Source organism: Carcharodon carcharias, chromosome 9 (assembly GCF_017639515.1).
Source record: "Carcharodon carcharias isolate sCarCar2 chromosome 9, sCarCar2.pri, whole genome shotgun sequence".
NCBI lineage: Eukaryota > Metazoa > Chordata > Chondrichthyes > Lamniformes > Lamnidae > Carcharodon > Carcharodon carcharias.
The window spans coordinates 27978964-28004487 of record NC_054475.1 but is presented as its reverse complement, the minus strand read 5'-3'; the positions used below and the strand labels follow the sequence as shown (position 1 = coordinate 28004487).

Here is a 25524-nt window from a genome sequence, read left to right as displayed (position 1 = left end):
TCTTTAGAGTTTTTTTCATGATGTTTTGTACCTGTGCACCAGCTTTCAGTGAATTGTGCACATGGGCATCCTTTTCACACTTCTCTCGTTAGGAAGGACTGGATTAAAAGCTTCATAAAAATAAATGGCCCCACTCTATGAGGTACGCCCATTAGCATGGTTTCCTAGTTTTTGTCTTAGTCTAATTAGTATCTTTTGACGAGAGAAATTGCAGTGTACTCTCCAGCATCGAGAACTCAAATGTATACGTGCCTCGAAGACATTCCTGGTCCCCAGTTACAAAAGAATGAATTAGTGATTCTTGGCACTGATCCCTTCGACAATTACCCTGCCTGGATCATGCTTTGGCTTTTTGGTATTGGTGGCCTTTATAAAGCAAGTTGTTAGTTTAAATGCGATCCATACGTTTTTAAAAAGAAAGCTAACAGAAAAAATATTGATCAGAATACTTGAAAAGGAGCAGTACTTCTGAGCTGACAACCCTACCCTAAATAGTTCCCTTTTTAGAGTCAAACTATCTTGATGTTTTTGTGTCTTTTATTTCTATTCTGATTGGCCAGTTTTCTTTATGTGTCCGCCCATTCGCAGAATCCCTGGATTTGATTTGTGGGTGGAAATGTCACTCTTGACTGAATCCCGCCCACCGAGCAGGTTCGGTTGCCTGGCAATCAGCACTCTGAGCTGCTGGAGGCTGAGTTTAGATGTTGCATTGCGGATTTGTAGCGACTACAATGTAACACAGGATGTTGCAAATGCAATCATGTCACTACCGTCTCGATCCCGTTAACTGCAGGATGACACGCTTCAAGTTCTGTGAAAAATATATTTGCATTTATTTATACCTTAAACACACTGCGCTGCTGTCTCAGTAGGTCAGCGATTTTCCTTTCTTTGAATGAAGGTTGGATAGCGCACGCTGCACAAAAATAATGGCGACTAATCAAGACGGCTGTAGTGTCAAAGTCGCTTTAAGGTAAGACAGCTTCTTATTTATTACAGGGTTGAGTCGGTGCCAAGATAGTATAAGAGGGCAGCAAAAAGCCTGGGAAGCCATTGTGTAGGTGCTCTGTGTTACTGTGCTCTGTTGCTTGAATGGGTGATGGAAACTTAATTGATTTTGTATTTTAAAATAAATTGTGAATCAATTGTATCATTTTGTCATTGACTGCATTTTGACTTCAAAGCAAACAATTTCATGTTGACTGGTATTGGGACTGGTATTGGTCATTTATTTTTCGACTTGGTTGGCTTCTGTACTGTATTTTATATTTGGAGACAATGGACTTTTACCAAAATGATGACTAGTGTAAAGGAACCATAAATAACCTTTCTTTTTAAATCTTTGGGAACTGCAATAAATGACACCACCCATGTTATTGTGGCATGTTTGACATCACACTCTTTCCAAAGAGATCATTTTATTCCAGCTTCATTGTTCATTCTTTGTTCATCAAAGTGAGTTCTGTTGATGCAGGAGTTAAAATGGTGAATGATTGGAATTATTACATGGGCTTGGAAATTATATGGGGTAATAATGAAATGCATTGGTGCTTTACTTTCATAGCTATAAGATCATATCTGACTTGAGTGAGCTATGAAGGGCTTTTTGCATCCAAATGAAGACAATATAGCATCAATGAGATCATAATACAATGATTTTATGATACCTTTTTCAGTATCCTACTTCTCCCTCCACCCCCTTCCTCCAAAATGGTGACAATGACAGTTTTATAGTGTCGATTATCAGCAAAAAAACATCTAGAAATAAATGTACTGTGAAATATGTTCTTGATGTTTCATAATGATCATTATGCTGCTCCTTTAATAGATTTTGATTTAAAGTGATAATTTTAAAGAAACTATGGAATCTTTCGTGAGACCGATGGAGAATGAGAACAAAGAATGAATGTACGGGCTGGGACATTTTGATCAGAAAATTGCCAATTAAAGTTCCGTTATATACAGAAGATATAAATGAGACTAAAGGAAAAATAAGGGGATTTCAGGGACCAAAAGATATTCAACTGATTTACATCTTCGTAAATAACTGTTATTTGTTTGGTGTCACTGAAATAAATTGGATTGGAAACCAGGAACACAACCATTAACCATAGTTGTGGTCTAGTTCTCTGCAATATGACAACAATTCTAATTTTCTTCTAGTTGGTTATTGGAAAAAAATGAACCTTTTGCTCAAAAGGGTATCAGTACTTAATCCATCAGCAGTATAATCACATTCAAATTGATTAATGAATGACTCCTCCGTATTCTAAGCGGGTAGTATAATATTCCTGACTCCCAAATAATGGACTTGCTGAAGACAGAATTTTGGTTTCCAATTCCTGTGGTTTTCTCTCTTGGGTTTTGTGGATAAGGGATTAAATATAATTTGGTATTTCTTATTTTTGTACCTGACTGTAATAAAAAAAAATCAGTTTTCCAGATATTGTTTGATAGCAGTGGAACATAATGCAGAGAAAATTTGAAATTATGATTACTGTCAAAAAATCTTAATTCTTTACAATAGATGATGCAATTATTGGAGAGGTAGTGGATAAGAAGTGGCTTCTTGAAGCAAATTGACCTTAAGCAATAGTATACACCTGAAAGTAATTGAATAATGTTGCAAAATAATTTTCAAAATGACTTGCAAGGGATGTCACTTGCTTGCATTTGTAGGTGTTAAGTAATAAAAAAAAGGTAGCCAATGAAAAGAGGGAAAACATTAAAGGTGGCTGTAGGCTAGGGAAGCTGTGAGCTAAACAAGACTAAGAGATTTCATCTCCTATAAACATTATCATTTAATTGTGTTATTTTACATCAAAACAAAACTCAATCTCTATCAACTGGCTTGAATCAAATCAATTAATCTGTTACAATTAAATTAATTTGTCAGATGTAGGACTGGTAGAATGCCTTTTTTTTACATACTTTGGCATTAATTAATTGAGTGAAAGACATTACTTCCTACCATCGCTGTTCAAAACTGCACAGCAAAGAATCAGGAAGTGTCAGTAATATACAGTTTCAGGAAGGATGTAGGCCTTTTGTTGAGTTTAAACCAAATTTTTGTACTGTCTTGGTACATGATAAGAGTTTATCTGTGTGGGAGAGGAGTGATTATTAAAAAAAATCCCCCAATGTTTACAAAACAAACGCTCACTTTACATAGAGGCAGATTTGCTTTCTCATTATTTATATCACATCAATGGGAACGAATTACTGAACTTAATAGGTGTGTTTATACGTTTAAGACAAACTTAAAGGAAGCCTGGTGCAGGAACATGGTATGTCAGAGTATTAATGCTGAAGATGGGACAGCCAATCCCTGGTTGACTAAGTCTACCTGCAACTGAAGTATTAATTTCATAAGGATGTGAAAACAGGTGGACATAATCTCAGGAGCTATCTTGATGTCACTGTGGTGCACCTCCCATCTGTCGTTTAACAGTGTGATTAGCAGAGGCCTATGATGTGTGGTCCAGGAGGACTGGCGTGAAAATGGAGTGATTGGGACCCTTTTAAAATTTAAATGCTTATGTGTCCAGTCATTGCAATCCTGATCAATATATGTTATTTATAATGACACAGATTATGTACTTTGTAGCTTGTAAAAATAAATGTCATGAGCAATGTTCTGAACCAATGTAAATTCTTTAGGTGTCAGCTGTGGCTCAGTAGGTACCACTTTCACCTCTGAGTTATCAGATTGTGTGTTCCAATCCCAATCCAGATACTTTTTGAAGAAGGGTGGGGAGGTTCTCTTCCCTAAATAAATGTCAGCCAGATGTTTATTAATATACTCGATATTTATCCCTAAAACATCACTGAAAAATAGATTATCTAATTGCTGTTTGTGGAACCTTGCTGTGCATAAATTGGTGGTTGCATTTCTAACATTACAATAGTGACTACACCTCAAAAGTACCCCAGTGACTAACACTTTGGAATGCCCCGAGGTTGTGAAAAGCACTGTATAAATGCAAGTCTTTCTTTCCTTTTTCACCAAAATGCAAGCTATAATTTCAAGGAGAAATTGCATTAATCTGGCTATGCAATCTTAATTGGTACAAGGGAAAGCATGTGAACATTTTCTTAGTTTCCATTTGTTGCCAGATCTCATGGTTTTAAAACTGCTGATCAATGATGCAATAAAGTTCTGCTGTGCCAGAGACATAAGTTAAATGCTGGTTACAACACTCTCATGTCACCCTTGCCTTTTAATTCCACCTAACCTGATGAAGTGGATAATTTCTAACAGCTGTAAGGATCCTAAAGTTAGACTGTTTGAGCATCCAAGTATTAAGTCACAGACCAAAATTGGCAAGTGCTGAAACGTCATTTCATGAATACAGCATTTACTCAACCAAACTTAAATTCCCCAGTGACATCATAAATGGGGAGCTCTGCCCACAGACCATTGTCTCCATTCAGTCACCATTCAGGATGTTGCTGCACACACAAAGATCTGCTGTTGAATGTTTCAGATCAACAATATTAAGCAAAAGATATGAGAACAAGGATGGTTGAAAGAAGTCTTCAATCTCACTGTCTTCCTTAGGCTAGGCATAATGATGTACTTCATTTCCATTATTTATTACTGTTACAAATGTGGAATTACATGATGTAAGAACATGAGAAGAGCACAAGACAACTATTTGGCCCAGTGAAGCTCCCACCTTTAATATCTCAGCCTGTCACAAGTGGCAGCATTATGAACAACCCTAACATTTCCGAAATAAAAACAGAAAATGCTGGAAGAACTCAGCAGGTCTGGCAGCATCGAAGAGCGAAACCAAATTAATCTTTCAAGTCCGATATTACTATTACTCCTATCACTTGAAATTTAATTGATATCCCATCTATCCCAGCCAAAGTTCTATACAAGGGTGCACGTTAGACACCTGCAGCTTTCCAGCAACATTTGAATTAGGTCAGAAGCTGAATTTGGCCCTGGCCATAAGATGGCATGGCGGTTCCACTGACTTTGTCCCCACAAGTTGAATTCTTTGCCCAGCAATTTTGCATTCAACAGATTTGCTGACTTTAAAGTAAATTCTCATTGGAGATAAATCTGGAGAGTGATAAAATCATAGTATAATTTAAATATACTTCTTAAATATTGCAGATTAATTTTTAGCTTGGCTTAACCAATGACACTAGCATCTCCTGAATCAGAAAGTTGAGAGCACATGACCCACTTCAGAATTTAAGCACATAATTTGGGACTTCACTTCAGTGTAAATATTGGGGTGTGCTGCATTGTCAAAGGTGCTTTCTTTTGGGTGAGATATTAGACTAATGTCCTATTTGCCTGTTAAGGTGGAGCAAAAGATTCCATGGTCCCATTTGAAGAGGAGAATGCAAGCTCCCCAAGTGTCCTGGCAAAGGTTTGTCCCTCAGTCGATGTCGGAAGAGTCAGTATTGTGGGGGCATGTGTGGGAGAGGGAATGAGCACTGATCAGGTTAAGGTGGGGGGGAAGAGTGAGCTGGGAGGATGTGAACAATGTCGGACAGTGATGGAGGGGGTGAGCAATGTCAGGGAATAAGGGAAGTGGTGAACATTGTGGGGTGAGGGAGGGATGAGCATTGTTGGAGGGTGAGGGAGTGAGGTGAATGTTGTCAATGAATGAGGAAGAGTGCTCAACATTGTTGGGGGATGAGGCTGTGCAGTTTCTGAGGCTGAGGGGTCCATTTAAAAACCTAGTAAGCTAATGAACTGAAGAAAGATCTTATGGGCATGTCTTCAGTTCATGACAAAAAGGGGAGGTGGCTCCACTGGAATTATGCTTCACACTTGGCCTCTTGACTCTGCTTGTCGCTGGATTCAACCTGAAGCCAAGACCAGAGGTGCAAAGGCTCCAGAGTAAAATGGTAAGTGGGTAGTTTAATCACAGTCAGCGTCAGGCGCACTTGTTCTGCTGCTGACCGGACGATCTGGGCTTGTTTCCCCGGCTGAGGAATCTAGAACAAGGGGGCACAGTTTCAGGACAAAGGATCAATCATTTACGACTGAGATGGGGAGAAATTTCTTCACTCAAAGAGTTGTGTGTGTTTGGATTTCTCTACCCCAGAGGGTTGTGGATGTGCCACCATTGAGTATACTTAAGGCCGAGATAGACAGATTTTTGGTGTCTCAGGAACCAAGTTTGTGGGGAATGGGCAGGAAAGTGAAGTTGAGGTCCCAGAGCAGTCATGATCGTATCAAATGGCCGAGCAGGCTCGATGGGCTTCTGGTGTTCAGTTGCTCCTATTTCTTCTGTTCTTAAGTAACTGCAAGTTTTTTTTCTTTTAATAAATGCAGATAACTGGTCTAAATAGGAGGCATATAAATTAACCTTTCCTGTATGAGAGAGCGATCCATAAAAGAAATGTTTAGGAACAAGTGGATTCTGCCAGTGTTATTTGAATTAAAAAAAAACGATAAAATCACATTCTCCTCACTATTTCCTTGAAGTCAGTGAGAATTTATATATGGTTGGAAATGTTGCAGTTCATTTTTGCCACCACATAATTGAAGTCAAGGATGATATGAGCTCCTGGAAAATACCTTTCTCCCTTCAAGCTTTCAGCTAAAATTCAGCCCTTAATTTAAGGAATATAACTTACAGACATGAATATAAATTAATAAAAAGATTCAGAAAAAAACTTTCCTTAACTTACAACCTAGTGACTATGTGTGATGAGGCAGCTTTTCAAGAATTGAGTGCCTATCTATAATAGTTCAAAGAGGTTGAGTTGTGTTGCTGTGTCAGAGGACATAAAGAATGGAACAAAAGCAGCCTGAATTAAAAGTGCACAGTAGGTACTGCAGTGCAGCTTTTTTTAAGCTTGGGTTCTAGAAGGTGAATTGGGTCACGGGCTACTTTTGTGTCATTAACAACCATTTGTCCCACACATGATCCTCTAATTCATCAGCAGTGGCACCATTTGGTGCCATTCCTTTCACAGTACCCAGTCCTAGGAAAATGCCAGATGGTGACTGATTGCAGCAAAGTAGAGCTCATGAAATCATTAGTGCACAATTAATAAACTAAATTGCATTGAAATCTCATAAATGTCTTGTGTTTATGCAATGCTGCCAGGGCATCAGCTAAAATCTTCAGGTGAAACAACATTTTGGAAATGTTCAACCAGCAATGATAAATTTAGCTCTCCAGTGGTTTATAGTGAGATCCTATTCCACACATTGAGGTTAGTCCAAGTGTACACTTTGAAACCAACCAAAGTATCTTAGCTTAATTTTATGTGACTTTGTGGTTTAATTACTGACACCCATTTTCATCTCTTCATCATTGGGGTATTGCTATATTTGCTTTTATAAGCATATAAACTTAGCTTTTCCTGCATGAGAGAGTGGCCTGTGAAAAATGTTTAGCAGCAAGTGGATTCTGCCAGTGTTATTTAATTTAAAAAAAACAATAAAACTATGTTCCTTTTACTATTTCCTTGAAATCAGTGAGATTTTATATATAGTTTGAAATGCACCATTTCATTGCTCCTGGAAAATATTTTACTCCCTCCAAGCTTTTAAAAACAGTGTAAGTCAATGAACTGAAGAATGACCTTAAGGGGCATATCTTCAGTTCATGACAAAAAGAGAGTGGCTCCCCTTGCTGCTTGAACATTTCTAAAATGTTGTTTCATCTGAAGGTTATAGCTGATGCCCTGGGATTATGTTTGCCACTTGGCCTCTTGACTCTTCTCATCACTGGATTCAAACTGGAGCCAAGACCAGAAGGTGCAAAGGCTCCAGTGTAAAATGGTGAGTGGGCAGTTTAATCTGAGTCAGCATCGGGCACACTTGCTCCACCACTGACCAGAAGATCTGGGTTGAGGAATCTAGAACTATTTGCTCCACCTGAAAGAGAAGAGAGGGCAAGATTAATATTTAGGCCTGGATTTTTGCAACTACATAGAGCTGCTCTGTCATTGTGAAAATGGCAGAAGAGGTCCAAATCTGGAAGTCCCGCTCCCGAACATGGCAATTTTGCGGGGGCAGAAATGGGCCCGGGTTGGGATTCACGCATGCACATTTTGCAGAGGCAACTGTCCATAGAAATCAGCAGCTTTCTTCATTCATATGTCTGATTTTGGTGTGAGAGACGTCTTAAATTTGACATGTGCAGATTAGACCTGGTAGGAGCAGGTCTGAACTTCGTGAATTCGATTTGATAACCTGGGTACCCTTTTGAAGAGATGTAGGGACCCCCTTGGATATGGTCCCAGAACACCTTTGGGGGAGGCCAGGTGCTCTTTTGGAGAGATCAGGTGTCCTTTGGGACTGCTAAAAGTTAGCATGAATGTACGTAAAAAGTGCATAAACTCAATGGAACTGTGAAACTCACTGGAACTGTCAAAAACAACTGTCAAAATTGTCAAGGTGAGTGGTCAAGGTATTTAGAACTCCTGCCTCTTTTTTTTAAAAAAAAGTGTGTGCAGCATTAAAAAAATGTTTGGTTGCTATTTCACTCTTGACACAAGCCTTCAGGCTATCATTGCTGGATTAGTACTGCATGCCTGATTTTACAATGGTCCATTATCACAAAAAGGTACCTGCCATTTCACAGTTTGACAGCTCCAAGTGGGTATGGACTCTTTGAACCAATGCTTGGCTTTATAAAGGATTATGCAAATGAATAAAATGTTGTTATAAGGGATATGTAGTTGAAGGGATGTAAATTTAGTAAATTAGTTTTTATGAATGAATGATTTTTAAAGAAAAACAAAGTCTGCAATAGACACTTGGAACTTTATTTCCTTTTAGTATGGGTCGCCAGATGCGCCCATGGTGGGATATTGGGTGAGTTGGCATGCTAGGTATAAGGGAAAAAGGTGGTGTGTGGGGGCATAGGTTGGCATGAGTTGGCACTAAGTTGACATAGGGGCTATGAAGGGCCATGTGTGATGGGCAGGGGACATAGGTTGGCATGGATGGTATGAAAGGCCATGGGGTGGGTCAGCAGAGGGGCCTGTGTTGGCATGGAGAGTATGAGGAGCCATGGGGGGAGTGGGAAAAGAGCCATAGGTTGGTATGGAGGGTATGAGAGGTCATGAGTGGGTGGGGATATGAGATGGCATGGATGGGCATAGGGAGTGTGTCGTGAAGGTAAGAGGGTGTGAAGGATAAGGGATGGAGCGTTTTATGTTTTTCTTTTTTTCAAAAAAAACTTTGATACAATGACGGTGCACTGAGGCAGACATTCCACCCAGCCCATCTGCGCACCCAGCAAGCTCAACGCTCGTTCCAGGGTTGCCCGGCCGGACTCCCAGGGAACCCGCCACGTTGGAATGAAAATCTGACCTTCCAGGCCATTTTCTACCGGGCCAAGATTGTGGGGTTGAGAAATATCCCAGCTCTACCACTGATCCAGTGTGCCAACTGCTGTTGAGGAGTTTGTCTGGACATCTTCCTGCTAGCTTGTGGGAAAATGAGGTCCCTACTTCTGCCAATAACAACAGAAAATGTTGGAAATACTCAGCAGGTCAGGCAACATCTTTGGAAAGATACAGAATTAATGGTTCAGGTCATTGATCTGTCATCAAAACCTTCTGATGACTTCCTCCATGAATACTTCTAAAGCAGTGCCTGAGAAACCTAGATCCTTGAAACTTCTCTTTCCTTTGGTGTTCTTGGAAACTTTAAGTTTCTGTTGCCTGCAGCCAAAATGCATCTTCCTATTTAAGAGATGCCAGCTGCCTTTAAATAGCGTAACAAATGCCCAGTATTCCTGCCCCCACATTCAGCAAGCTGGCAGTCAATAACACTAGTAGCGGCAGTAGACTTTTGAGTTAGTGATAATATGTGTTTCTGACCAATTTCAGTTTGTAATTGCACTCGTGATTGGCATATGCTGTCTGCACAATGTCCATTTAAGCTAAAAAAAAATGCACTCAAAAGCTTCTACCCCTCTTACTAACAGACTGTAATGCTATAATTGAACTATCTGACATGCAACTAAGTTTTGATCAAAAAATGTGATCAAGTTATTTTAGGAATATAGTACACTCATTGTATATATGAATGGTTATTTGTGTTCCGAAGTGTTGACTGTTAAATTAATGTTTAAAGTAGCACATCACCACCAGAGTATCATGAAGCACAAATGATTTTAAATTGAATAGTTGCTGCTAAAATGTAATTTTGCAAAATATGGTAGGAAGGTTCAACCAGGTCCACTTGACTTCAGACCTCCTTCTAGCCTTGGTCCAAACATGGACAAATGAGCTGAATTCCAGAGGGGAGGTGAGAGTGTCTACCCTTGACATCAGGCAGCATTTGACCGAGTGTGGTATCGGGACCCCTCACAAAATTGAAGTCAATGGGAATCGGGGCAAAACTCTTCATTGGTTGGTGTCATACCAAGCGCAAAGGAAGATGGTTGTGGTTGTTGGATGTCATTCCTCTCAGGCCAGGACATCACCTCAGGAGTTCCTCAAGGTAGTGTCCCAGGCCCAACCATCTTCAGCCGCTTCATCAATGACCTTCCCTTCATTATGAGGTTGGAAATGGGATGTTTGCTGATGGCTGCACATGGAACTCCTCAGATACCGAAGCAGTCTGTGTTTGCAAGCAGCAAGATCTGGACAACATTCAGGCTTAGGCTGATATATGGCAAGTAATATTAGTGACACATAAGTGACAGGCAATAATCAGCTTCAACAAGAAGGAATCTATTCATCTCTCTTGACATTCAACTGCTTTACCATCGCTGAACCCTCCTGGAGTTACCATTGATCAGAGACTTAATTGGACCAGCCATATAAATACTGTGGCTACATGAGTAGGTCAGGGGCTGGGAATTCTGCAGTGGTTAATTCGCCTCCCAACTCCCCAAAGCCTGTCCACCAAGGCACAAGTCAGGGGTGTGTTGGAAAATTCTCCAGCATGCAGCTGGATTCGCAGCTTCAACAACGCTCAAGAAGCTCGACAGTAGCTGCTTCATTGGCACCCCATCAACCACCTTAAACATTCACTCTCTCCGCCACCAGTGCATAGTAGCACCAGTGTTACCATATACAAGATGAACTGCAGCAACTTGCCAAACCACCTTTGACAGGGTTAATGTTGTGGCTCGATGACCTTTCATTGGAACTCTGCAACAATTCAACTTGCAACATTGGACAGGATTTTCATTCCTGGGTCCCAATCCCATCACCAGAGGAAATGTAGGTCGGGAAACCAAAAATGTTGGTTGCTGTTCCCAGAGTGCAATTTTGGAGGACCAATTAAATGGTCTCCTCTAGGAGCTAGTGCAGGATGACAGGTGGGCTCCTAAGTCTGGAACATCAATAGCAGGCCACCTGGCAGCTATGGATCTGAAGCCCCACTGTCAGAGGGAGTTGCTGTATGGAGGAAGGTCCGAGGGCACCTCCATTCCTGGTCACCAGCCACAAACAGGTAAATAAGAAGGCCAAGAGTGTTGGTGCCATCAAACATGAGAGGGAAACCCACCCCACTCTCCACCCCACCCCCCCACACACAACCAGCCCGTAAACTCTGTTTCTCTCTCTATAAATGCTGCCTGACCTGCTGAATATTTCCAACATTTTATGTTATTTCGGACTTCCAGCATCCACAGTATTTAGCTTTTGGGAAAACTATTTGAGGCTGGGCATACTATGTAAAATAGGTTGGGCAAATGTTCTAGTAAATCACCCCTCAAACAAAAATCAAAATTATTTATATTTTTAGTAGTGCGTGCAAATTTCTTTTTGCTGATCTGAGTATTAGAAGCTCCAACGCCAGCAGATCCTTATACAAAATCTTTAGACGGTAAACACAATAGTGACTAAATTGTTTTCTATTTTAGGCACCAGTGGCTCCAGTCAGTATTGATGTAGACAATGCATTAAAGCTACTGAGCTTTTAGAGTATTTGCATCTATCTCATGTCACATTTTGTTATTGTTTCTCAAGAAGTGTCACATCAAAATTAACTAATGCATTTCAAGGAGAATTGCTTTCAATGAAATTGATTTGGAACTTGAAAAACCTTGAAGCACATTGACACATTGCAGTGCTGATGAAGTGAGGGCTTGTAATCATGAAAACTAGCATTGGAACCCAAGGATAATTATTAAAAGATGTAATATCGTAAAGTGCTTGTTCAACAACCATTGTCTCAAGCATAAGCTGAGTTCTCAGTGTTGTATTTTACAATTAATGCTATTACTTGGGTAATTTGCAGTAGTTTGAAAATGTAGCATTTTGCTAGCATGTATTTTGAAAATCCGTACAAATGTATCAATTGATTTGACAACCAGTCCTTTTTAAAAGAACAAGCTGAACTGAACCATTATGGTAAGTAAATGAAAGAATGCATGAATGCCAGAAAGAGAATTGTTTAAGTTCTGGTGACTGATTGCTGATGAAAAGCAAGATAAAGCTTGTTTCTCTGTCAACCCATGTACAGATATATGTTAAACATCAAATGAAGTTCGTTGCTGCTAACTTCTTCAGTGTAATAGAGATTGTGATTCATAGATTGACGCTAATTTATGAATACTGCAACATTCACAGCAGAAAAAAAACATCTTCAAGTTTACATTGCAAAGAAGAAAATCATTTTCAGTTAGTTCCACACAAATTAGACTTGCATTAGCTGGCAGTACAGGAACTCTTCATCAGTCACCGTAGCCAGTCACGCTCCAGCAGGAAGATTGGATGAAGACAGTTTTTAAACATATCAATTTTATCCTTATTTTAAACAAATTATTGATTTTATCAGCTTCTGGGCTCCACTTTTCATGGGGATTGTATACCCTGATATTGCCAAATAAATCTAGTTTTTCTCCATGATAGGAGAATCGGATCCATCCAGAGCTGGTCATAAATAGGAGGCAAGACTCTTCCTTAGTGTTGAGATAAATTGAAAGAAAATCTGTTGACAGAGCAGAAATTATGGATCTTACCATGATGCCAGTTTCTCAATTTTAACCCTGGCAAAGAGTAAAAATCTTCCATTTTAATGACCAGCACGAACCCTCTGTCTACATCAACGACAAAGTTAATTACACACACCTTTGTTATGATTCCCAGTCCTAACATGGATTCAGTTAGGGAGGATCTTGCTTGAGTAACTTTCTTGACTTCTTTGAAGAAGTAATATCTGCAGTGGACTGGTAGAAAGCACTATGATATAATATTCCTAGACTTTCAAAATTAATTTGACAATGTTCTGCATGAAAGATGATAAGTGATGATTCACAGAACGGATTCAGAAATGGAAGGGAAAAAGCAGAAGGATAGAAAACAGTGTTGAGCCCATCACTGTTCCTCACATACCTAAATGATCTAGACTCAAAAATTAAATGTAAGTTGGTCAGATTTGCTGATGATATCAAACTGGTGAGGACCATGAAAGTCGAGCTTTGGAAATTACAGAGTGGGTTTGACAAAATAATGGGAAGATCAGTGACTGATTAGTATGAGAGGTTGAAGAGGTAACATAGGACCAGTGTACATTCAGAAGCACACCCCCTGAAGGTCATGGAAAGATACTATTAGGTTCAGAGGCCTTAGTGGAGTCCAGAAAATTAAAGAACCAGTAGATTTGTCAAGGAAAACATAATCATCAGTCTTAATCAAGTCTTTAATCAAACCTGTTAATTAGTCACTGAAATGAATTCTGAAATGTACTTAAACTTGAGAATACATTGAAAGATCAGTATTCACATATTGCAGCTCATGAGTGGCCTACAGCCTTGTTTAGCACAGAGTGTTTTATTATTTCTCTATTAATTCAGTGTCAGTACAGATTGCACCTTTTATTTGTCTGCATCATATTAAGAAGCCCAAAAAAAGATTCATCATGCATGAGGCTATGAATGAAGGCTTAAATTATTTGGATAGGTTGTATAAATATGGTTTGTATTCCCTTGAGTTTAGGAGTTTGAGGTGTTCTATCTGAGGCATTTAAAATTACAGAAAGATTTGATAAGGTAGGTACAGACACACTAATATAAAAACAAAAAAACTGCAGATGCTGGAAATCCAAAACAAAAACAGAATTACCTGGAAAAACTCAGCAGGTCTGGCAGCATCGGCGGAGAAGAAAAGAGTTGACGTTTCGAGTCCTCATGACCCTTCGACAGAACTTCTGTCGAAGGGTCATGAGGACTCGAAACGTCAACTCATTTCTTCTCCGCCGATGCTGCCAGACCTGCTGAGTTTTTCCAGGTAATTCTGTTTTTGTTTACAGATGCACTATGTCCTGGTGGGGAATCCAGAACAATGGATACAATCTCAAAATTAGAGCTAGCTCTTTCAAATTGAAATTGGAAGCAACTTCCCCAAAAAGATTGTGGATACTAAATAAATTGAAATGTTTGAGACTGAGATTGATAAGATTTTTGTTGGGTAAAGGTATCAAGCGCTATAGATCAAAGGTAGGTTAAAGGGATTGAGGTAGATCAGTCATGATCTAATTGAGTGACAGAACTAGCAAAGAATGAATGTCCTTTGACTGTTCCAGTGTACCAATGAACAAGCAGCTACTGATGCATGGTTCAGTGCTTTGGTTTGTAAAACCATTAATATGTTTTATATTTGCCCCTACAAAGTTCTGCTGATTATTAGACACAAAGTTTCTAATTAATTTTATTTTCTAAAATACCAAACATTTGCTGATATCTATCACCCAATTTTTCACTCTGATTCCGAAAAAGAGAAACTTGAAAATAAAAAAGACTACCTATAATAATCAAACCAACTGGAGTAATGGAGAGACTCTTTATCAATATAGTTAGAATTATTTAGACTACTGCTTAAACGTACGTTGAATAATGTTAATCTTAATTTGCACAACAACTACAGGGATAGTTACCTAAGAGATAGACACCCTCAAATGAGTGAAAAAAATGTTCTACTGTCATACAGGGAATCTAAAGATTCATCACTTTTAGAAGAGTTAGGAGACAGTGATGGAACAGGCGGAGTCCGGTAATTTATTGTAGCATTTTATTATATTACATTGGTTGCTCAGTAAATTAAGTGATTTTGCTTCACCTATTATAGCTGTTGACTTTTCAGTAATCATGCTTACAAGATGAATGTGCAGAGTAAAATGAAAAGCTGGGGGAGGATTTTTATCCACTGACTGGCCCAGTAACAGAGTTGAGTGGGTGATGAAAATAGTGCTGCCAGCCATCGTGTCAGTTCCTCTGCAAGCAGCAGGTATGCTGGTAGCCAGTTGAGTTCATTCATGGCCACTGAAGGCCATTAACCCCACTGGGATTTTCCAGTCGACCTCCAGGTCCCCACAGCTGGCAGGGGACAGTTTAGCTGTCTGGAGGTGGTTTCTTGGTGGCGGACCAGGAGGGCTAGTGCTTCAGGCAGGCTTACAGGCCCTACCTGCCAGCCTGGGATTGCATCTCCATTGCCCCCCCTCCCCTCAAAACTCCTTCCTCCACACTGGTGGTTTGGTTGCTAAGGCCATTTAAAATTTGAAGAAGTTGGAAGATAGCGCATCAATTTTTCGGGCACCCTTTCCTTCACTTTCCCGACACGTCATCATGCTACTGCTTTCAAGCTGGAAGGCCTCCGATTGGCCCTCCAGTTTCAAGCGCTTGCTCACTGGCCTTAATTGGATGACAAGCCCGCCCTGTGGCCACTAGTTAGCCAATTAGGGGAGAATCACAGGTGAGTTACAGTTCCCCACACAGTCTGGGCTTCTGACCCACAATTCCCTTGGATTGAGTGAGGTATTATTGCTGTCTTTTCTCAGATCTAGTAGATTTGCATATTGTGTTGCACTAAGGTCCACAAGAGATCTTTTCGATCAGACTTTGTTTTGTTGATAAAGAGTCTTTGTACTGGATGTGAACTAATTTTAGAACCCGGTATCAATAGTGAGCCTCACAGGTCAGTTATAACGCAATTTGGTATAGAGTAAAGTTACATCTGCTTAATGGTTGCCAGCTTATGACCTTACCAACTGAAGCTAATGAACTGTGGTTATTTTAGTGTTGTTGTCTCCGCTATTAGAAACTGAATTGAAATTGATCAGACTCCGAGCACATTGTTATTAATAAGGGGAGATGTTCGTGCCCTGACTTGGGACAATAATCAAACAATTCCGAAACATTAAAAGCCAGGGAACTATTCAATATGCAGTGTTTCTACATCCCCCGGTAATGATTTTTATTTGTCACTATCTGGCCTTTTTAAATTAAGATTTTCTTTCTTTAAATTGACTTATATTGGGTTATGTTAACTAAGTGCCGGTCCTGAAAATTGCCACTGTAAACAAGGCTATAGATTTTTTTGCACTCAGGGGACTGTAGGTTTAACAATCCTTGATTTGTTGAATGTTGTACAACACATTATTGTGTGACTTTGGAATCTGGTGTCCATCCCAAGGGCTTGAATTTAACCTTGGTGAATTAAGGTTTAAAACAATCCTAGTTCTGGATCAGCCAGTTGCCAGCTGTTGCAAGTGTATGGTCTCCCAGGAGGATGCATGATAGAGAGCAGAACTAGAGGAGTGCTACTTACAGCCTTGCTGGCTGGCAGCAGCCTCCCTTTATGAAAAAAAGAATGTGGTTCCCACAAATATCCAAAAGCTTGATTTCTCTGGGGTTGTACCCATCAATAGAGTGATCAGCAATCTGGGTTCTTCCACGGATCACTGATTGGAGGGAAGTGTTGTGGTCATTTTTGTTTAAATTTCGAGCAAGTTTATCCTGGGTTACGTGATAGATGTGTGAGGATAAAATGTTTATTTCACATTTCATCAGGTTTGTCCAAGTGACGCTGCTTTTCAGTTGTATGTGAGGTTTCTCCAGTAAGACTGTCGTAGGACTTCTTGTGACAGCAGCCACAAACGTCCCATCGTCTACATCAGATCAATTCAGCACCTATGTTCATACAGCACACAGTAGTATTTAATTTTGTATGGAAGCAGAGTCTTTTGTACACTGTTGCATCTAAAGTGAAGCATTTCAGTAGCAGATGGCTCGTGTAGGTCAAATTAAGAGAGTTCTGAGTCAAAACATGGCTGGAAGACTTTACATCTAAAATTGCCCTAACTGCTGTGAATTGTTAAGGATAACTTGAGTCCTGCCACAGTGGGTATAAGACTGCAAATGAGTGAAGTGGGAAAATACATTTTATTTCTCAAAATGGCTAATCTAAATAGCTTGTCGTATTTTTAAAATTGTGACTGCTATTGCTGATCAATGATCTCTAGACATCAGCTGATTGATTGCAATATTTCTGTCTCTCAGTCCTGACCTTATAGGGTAACAGCAGGTTGCTAGTGAAGGAAGGGAATCATAAATTTGTTCTAAATAGATTTGGTATTCTTTTCCCACAATCTGAAGAAGTATTTTATACCAAAGGTATTTTCCCCCTCTTCTCATTCCCATACCCATCCAGCAGTCTTCTTTTTGAATGAATGAATAATCTAAAATCATGTAAAAATGTATTGCTTGCCATAGCATGTGAAGTTTTAAGTTGCTGAAAACTCAATGCATTAAATACGCATCCAGATATTTTACGGTTGAAAAAGGCACAAAAATGCTTACATTGCTTCTGAAAATTTACGTTCTATGTCCAGGGTACATTCCAAATCTTCTGTTACTTGGTGCTTCATAAGGTTTTTCTTCCGTACACTTCCACCAGAGAATTTTCACAGGAGATTCAACAGATTTTCCTCAAATGAATCCTTAGAGGGCACAGAGATTAACGTTTGTGGAAGATTGTTCTTAATTATCCTTGGGGGTGAAAAGGACTTAGCAAAGGAAGCACGTTGGGGTGTATACAATTGGAGCTGTTGGTTATGAACTCTTTGAGCTCGGCCACTTTTGGGCTTAGTGTACTACTTAGAAATATTTGATTGTTCATTCAAAACTTTATAGAGGCATGTCAACCCATGAGCTTTTCTTTGGTTCTGGAGACTGTGCCAGCCTAGCGACGTGACCAACTGGGTTACTGTTGTTCTATCTGTTTAAATTTATTACTTTTATTCTTCTGTCTCCACTATGTGTTGCCACACTCCAGAACATCGCACGTCGATACAACTTTTTTTTTGTCTTAGAGGCCAACCAGGCTATTTATGCCTACGACTTTATCAAAGGCATCGTTTGAAGTTCCTGCATGTATGAAGGTGCAGGTTAATTCTCCCCTGAATTTGCATCTGAATGCCCCAACTTCTTGTACTGTATATGCACCAGTTGCCTAGGCAACCTTGACCAAAACAGTGGCCAGTGTGTTTCATCAGTATCAAATGTTTGAAGCCAAGATGAAAGGTAAGCTTCTGAAAAAATATCTGTTCTTTTTGAATTGATCCAAGAATCAGAGTCGATCCCGACTAGTGTTCAAATGGTACTACCTTAATGTTGCAGTGCTTGTTTCCATTTGCACAATTGGGATTTGACCGCATAAAATAGGCTGATAATTGAATGCCATTCTATTGCACTGTTTGAAGTGCAATCCTTTAGATGAGTTGTTAAACCAAAGTCTGTCTGCCTGTACAGGTGGATGCTTAAGAACCTTTGGCACTATTCTAACAAGAGCAGGGATTTTCTGCTGCTCCTCTTCCTCCTCCTTTCTTGAATATGGAATGCTGATGGGCTGGAGTTTGAAATGGGAGCAGTTAAATTTAAAAAGAAATGATATGACAATGATACATTCCAAATAGTTCCCATGTCAAGATGTCTGTAAGGTGTGAAATCATATGAAATGGACGTGTGGTTCTAATTGTAAGACTTCAGATATGGTTGTCTTCTTTCTTCATGGCTTTAAGCGCAGAAGCTGGCATCATAGTTTAATGTCAAGTTCCCTAACCAGCCCAATGCCCTGCTGGAGAGCAAGTGTAATTCCAGGATGTCACCCTCAAACTTGAGTCAGGGATAAGATGGTATTATGTGCTTCATGGTTTGGTCAGTGTTTCGGTTACAATAACACAGTTTGAAGATCCAAAATTAATGGGGAGAGGTAAGCAACGCAAGATATCAACCACTGAACAACAAATAATTGTGTACAGCTGCAGTTTAGTGACTGTTCCAATACATTGACATGAATTACTTGGTTTTTGACTAACATAGTTATATAATGCTTAGAGGAAGGAAAGTCTTTTATGTTTCTAGCATATCTTTTCAGTTTTCAGAGAGTGTAATAGTCACATGTGTATCAAGAACATGCTTTTAAATTGGCTTAGTATGCTTGTATGAAATTTGTGCGTTTAACCATACTACTTGTTTATGGAAACATTCAGATTTGTATGAGGTTGTAACAAGAGTAGGCCAATCTGCACTTTGAGCCTGTTCCACCATTCAGTGAGGTCATAGCCAGTGTTTCTTCCAAGTTGCGTGAGTGCTCGGCTGCACAGCAGTCGATGGTGTGCCATAGAGGGGACAAACCAACCATAAATATGCCGCAGACTTGTTAAGTGCAACTGTGTGGCAATCTCAAAAGGATTGCATGATGCAGCAAATGGGCTGTGCACAGCGAAGGAAAATTGGTCATGGTTGATTTGTGTGTCAATTCCATTTACCTGTTTTTGCTCCTTATTTTATGATACCCTTCTTTACAAGTCTATCGAGCTCAGAATTGAACATTTCCATGGACCCAGTATTCACAGACTTTTGGGGAAATAGTGTGAAAAAATGCTTCCCGATTTCAGTCCAATATGACTCTCTTTCCTGATTGAAATTTTATGTTAAAGGTGGAATAGCTGAATACATTCTTTGTTTGGGCACTCATGAGGAATGGCCACTTGAATGAGGTACCTGACAGAATCATATTCCACTTGGTATCTGAGGACTGCATATGGAACCGTAATTTACTTGGGTGAAACACCCACTATGAGACAATAGGAGAGCAAGAGCAAAATGGAGAGAAGAAGAAAATAAATATTCTGGGGCACTTTGTTCTCTGCTTGTAAAAAGCACCAGGAAGTCCTACACTTTTGTTTGATGCCATGGGCATATAAGTATGTGTAGAACAAAATCAATACATCCATTTATCTGAGTATGCCTGTAACCATATTCGAGTATCTAGACCTGAGACACTGTTTGTGTAGCATAATTGTGGGGCAATAATTTTAAAGATAACCTGTGCACAAGATGGAACATGAATAGTTTTACAACAAACATTTCTCAGGATGACCTCCAGATAATTCTTATACTTTGGCAGGGGTTGGGGTGGTGTTGGCTGTGGATTTGCATAAAGGACTGTGCAAAAGAATGCAGGACAGGGACTGAGTGTAAATATTTATTAAGGAAATAGATCGACCCTGATAAACCTTTCCCAACATGTGATGGGATAAAAAGTTTGTGCTTACAAGATTAAATCATCAATGTGTCCCCAGATAGCACTTTATACTGAGCTCTTAAAAGATCTTAGCTAATGAGAAACAACTTAGCTTCTCCATTTGCTTGATGCCTGGTTAGAGTACAATATGTTTTGGATGTATAGTTTTTGTAATATACCTTTATTGTAGCATGCATACTGAATCAACTTAAGTTTTTCATTACAAATGTATTCTAGGAAATTGCACTGTTGGTGCATCTATGAATTTTGAAGCTGAGTTAGTGTCTAGAAGTTCCTGATTTTAATTAAAAAATGATTTAATGTCTAGCATGTTGATCAATTAGTTAAGTTCATGCTAGAGTGGGAACTAGTGATTTATATTTGTTTGTGATAGTGGCCTAGATTTTCACCAAGTCTGGATGACTCGAGCGTCTGGGCGCATCTTGATACTGGGATTCCCGACCCAATTCCCAGGCTTCCTGATTTTAGCGAGCCCCTTTAAAGGGTGCGGACTGATTCCTGTCAAAAGCCTGTATCCAGAACTCCTGACCTGGCTGGCATCATTATGGGGATAGGCATGTCCTACTCCTCTGCAATTCTTGTGGAGTTGGGCCAGATTTTTAAAGAGTCATGGTTCACGCCCCCTCAGCGGAGCCGTGAACCCTAGTCTGCATGAGGGGACATTTTAAAAGGTAAATTCAAAAGGTTTTCCTCATGCCCCTATGCCAAGTTCTGCCCTTCCACCCACCCTGGCTGGGAGTCCAGACATACATTAAGCTTGTTGAAACACCTCCGCTCCAGAGAAAACGTTGATTGACAACTCAGGCTCCCTGATCTCTGCTGTCAATTTCACAATGTTTGTTTGCACAGTGTTAAGTGGTTTCAAGCATTTGTGGTTTTAGTTATTGATATTTTAAAGGGGCTGGATTATTGACACTTTTATTAGCTTGCAGCGAAATTTGCTTTTTTCAATATAGGAGAAAGTTATGAATGACTGCCTTTTTACGTAGTTTTTTTTATACGTTCTACTGTCACTGCAGGGTTCATTGGTGTGTGTAATGAGTGAATAGGCATGGAAATGGCATAGGTTAGCATGGGGGCATAGGGGTTGGGGAGAAGGGCAGAGCTTGTCATAATGGACATGAGGATCATGGGGGTAGATAGAAGGGCAGAGGTAGGCACAGAGGGCATGAGGGGCCATAAGGGTGGGTGGGGGGCATGAGGTGGCATGGATGGGGCATGTGGAGTGTTTGGAGGGTGAGTGGGTGTGAGGGCTGGAAAGTCTTTGTGTTTTTATTTTGACTGAGACAAAGTCCCACAGCACTGAGGCGGGCCTTTTAAACAGCCCGCTTCTGCACCCGGCAGCCCCTGTGGCTGCCTCCAAACTTCTTCCCAGGTTGGATGACCCAAGTCCGGTCCACAGCTGCCTCCCGGCAATGAAGATCCCATCTTTGCGGGCACTCTCTCCCAAGGCGGGCAGGCCAAACTGAAAATTTTGCCGACTCCCGTTAGTCGGTTTGAGGATGAAAATGCAGGCCAGTGCATGAGCAGCTAGGATCAATGATTTTGATATAATTGAATTTCCAGTCATGTTACTACACTTCTTTGCAAACTTGATAAAATTATCTTCCTGACATCTTATGAATAAGTGGTCCCTTTTGAACAGTGGAGGTCTGGATCTTATTCAACTCTCTGAGTAGGAAGATTGTTGCTGAAAGAAATCCTTCAAGCATTGCGTTCTTTTTTTCTGAGAGCAAAAACCAGCTTCAGTTTCCATAAAGAATTACTTTTTCGTATCTTGCCTGGTTCTGGCCTTGTATAACTTGGAAATTGTGATCCCAGGTCGCCCCTAATCTACTTAGCTGAAACAAGCTGTCTACACAATACAATCTATTCCCTTAATCATCTTTTAAATCTTAATCAAATCACCCCTGTCTACACTTCTGTAAAATGAAGATCCCTGTCTTTTTTAGTCAATTTTGATAGCTGAGATGCTTCAAACTGGGAATTAATCTAGTGGCCCTCCTCTGCAGCTTTTCCAAAGTCTCAATGCCATTGAAGCTATTTTTTTTTAAATGTGCTGAAGTAGGGGAATGAAAGACATTATGTTGAAATCTAGTTGTCTGTTTACAAGAAATTTTGGGTGCTTCTTGCACTATATATAAGTTAGCATGATGCCATACAAGCTATTTCCTTCTTTCTATGGTTTGACTGCCTTTACTTGATGTAACACAATTAGGGATTTCTTAATCTTAACTCTGAAATGAGTGAAATTGCGTTTACTTGTTATGATCGTTAGTTGAGATTTCTCATAGTCCCTCCTTTACAAACTTATCAGTCTGGATGTGTCAGCTAACATACTGTTCTAACAGGATGCCAGCAATATGCTGCTAGATCAACTCGCCAAGATGGCAGAACTGAGTAGCACATGTAGAAAGTATCCCAGCCCTGTTTTTCTCTCTCTGCTGATTGAGATGGATGAAACTTGGGCTGTAGCAAAAAATTGAGTTGAGCCTGAAGATTCAAATTCTGCTAAATATCTCTTCAAAAACAGAAGTAGGGCAAAACACAAGGTAACTTTGGAAGGGGAGAAAATGTTTTCTTTTGTTGAGCAGGAGCCCCAGTTATTATACATTGGATTCAAAACTGGTTTGGAGTTGAAGAGGAAGGAGGGAGACAATATCTACAACAAGTGCCAAAAGGAATATGTTGACCTTAATAACCTGGCACCATATACATAGGCATTATCCATTCGATAGGGGCATGTGCTTAGGAAAATTGAGCTACGGCCATGTTGTGACTTCTACATTCAATAATCCCCCAACTATCCCCAATCTCTTATCCATCAGACATGTGGAAAAAACAGTTTGGCAAACAAATTCTGAGAAATTCAGCTCTGACCCCCAAAGGTTAGAAAGGTACAGGTGAACACAGTAACTGGGAGATGCCTTCTCTTGTACCAGTCCTTTATTTTTCATATGTTGGTCACACTCAGGAACTTGTCTAGCTCCCTTAGGAATGCTTGCAGTAAAAGTACAATCATTACTTATGCTGGCAACATGTGCCAGAGGTCAGCAACTCTGCAGAAAGAAATACTTCTAATTTAACCGAGCTCTTTCTTAATTTACACTTGTGTTCCAATGTCTTCCTGAACCTGGCAAGCTCAAATAGCTTAGCAACATTGGGGACTTTAAAACAAAGAATTAGACTTAAAATCAATCACATCTCAAATTCTAAATTTCCTTTTTACTCTAGAGCCTATTTTGGTAACTGAAAGTCTTTAAACTAGTTAACAATGTAGCTGCCCTTCTTAGATCCTTCTCCAGGGCCTCAACACCAACCACCATGTAAGGGAGAATAAAATTATAAATGGCATTTTAGACAAGGCCTTGTGCAGATTCAAAATAATATTTCTTGTTTTGTATTTAATCAACCTGGCAATACATCTAGTGATCTGTTTGCTTTAGCAGTAACTTTGCAATATCTGTTTGAGCGATTTTATGTACGAGAACACCAAGCTCCTTCTCCTGCTCAACAGCCCTGAATGCACAGTCATTGCATAGTGTGACATTGCCCCAACACCCCCAGTGCATAATGCTACATTTATCTAGATGAAACGTTTAGCTTTTATTCTGTTTTGCCCCACCCCAAATACAGTATTTCTGAGTTGTGGCAGTGTATGATTTAAATTGGATGACTAGGTCAATTTATGAAGATAGACAGATTTTATCAAAGTTTGGACAAGTATATAAGTTCGGCAAAATCTTGGCACAATAGCTATTTTTACAGTATGCAGTTACAGAAAGAGGCAACAAAGCTGACACTGGGGCAGTAGAATTGTTACCCAGTGCATCGTGACCTAATGTGCATTGTAACTTGTAGTAAATTTAAGCAGCCTTTTGCTTAAACAGCCCTATGGTAAATAGATTGGATAGTTAAACAGGTGCACTATAGTTATATTGAACTGTCCTATGATCGCTGTGGCTCCATTAAGAGTTGATAGTGTGGGTCATTAGTCACTGTTTGCATACATTAGGATTGTGGTTTGGTGGCCCTCTGCTACGTGTTAGTCGAACTGTGGTGCAATATTTACAAAAAAAAAATACAGATATATAGTCAATTTGATTTTGATAACCAGCTGTTTGGGGCATTGTTGCAATAGTGGGACATTTTTGAGTTGGCTTATTTCCTGCTAGACAATATATTAAAAAAAGGTCTGGAATCTCTGCCACCAGCATATTGGATATAGAGCACAAGATATCCCTTGTGTGAGTGAATGTTGTACAGTGAGAGATTTTACTTTAATTTTGTCAACTTGTCACATTTTCTAGATTGAGGCTTGGCCAGCAGAGTGCTTTATTGTAGCATCTTGATAAAGCATCCCTTTTTAAGAAACTAAGTAGCAAAGATAAAAGAAACATGAGGTATTAAAGGTTATTTTATTACAAGAACTACGAAGGAAGGTGGACTGGTCCTATTATCCACTTTTCTTGCAAGATGTATTGTTTAAATGAGAAAAAAATAGTCCGAGGATGTCAGAAAATCCTGTTTTCACCAGCTCCTCCACGCTTAAGAAAATATTTTTCTTGACCTTGGCCTATGCGGTGTGACCGAACAGCTGGGTGTGACTAGATTATAACAGGCTGGAATGAATACTTTGAGATAAATGTGGGTTTAGTTTGGATTGACTTCCTGTGTTATTTTTCTGAGGCATATACTAGAAGGCACATTGTTTAATTGGGACGATGAAGTATTTTTATGCATGAGCTGAAATACAGGGCGGAATCTTCCCCTCCGACCAGCGGCGGGGTTTGTGGCAGGCTGGGGGCAGAGAATATGCGGGATGAGAAAATATCGGTTTCCCGACGGCAAGAAATTACATTGGGAACTTGTGGTCCCGACTATCAGGGTGGGTTTATGGCAGGTTGCCTTTCCCACTGAAGCTCATCAGGAACCAAATTTGCATGTTGTGCATGCTAATTAAAACACCGATAGGCCGGAATCATCCCCCCGGCATGTCCTCTGCTCCACCGGCAGGAATTCATGCTGGTCCGGTGCACGACTGGACAAACCTGGCGTGCACATGGCGAGAGAGTTGAGATCGCTTACCCGAGAAGCTGTGGCCTAGAGGACCACACGACCCCAGGTATGGTGCAGACCGAGAAGATGACCCGGGGGTGGTTGGGATTTGTGCTGGAAGACACAGGGGAAGGGGGGATTGCAGGAAGAATTGGGAGCTGGGGGTTGACCAGGAAGGCTCATTGTGGG

General features: G+C 40.1%; 1 protein-coding gene across 4 annotated transcripts in view; it reads left to right on the top strand.

The window, feature by feature from the left end:
- The first annotated feature begins 627 nt into the window (after positions 1–627).
- kif21b (kinesin family member 21B) overlaps positions 628–25524 on the top strand; it is a 183830-nt gene continuing 158933 nt past the window's right edge. For 3 of the 4 annotated variants that reach the window (XM_041196211.1, XM_041196212.1, XM_041196210.1), the window contains exon 1: positions 628–973. In XM_041196211.1, coding sequence (XP_041052145.1) covers positions 930–973 — 44 coding nt within the window. In that variant the 5' untranslated portion in view covers positions 628–929. Of the gene's footprint in view, positions 974–25086; positions 25403–25524 lie in introns of those variants that run through there. The other variant, XM_041196213.1, reaches the window with a different exon arrangement.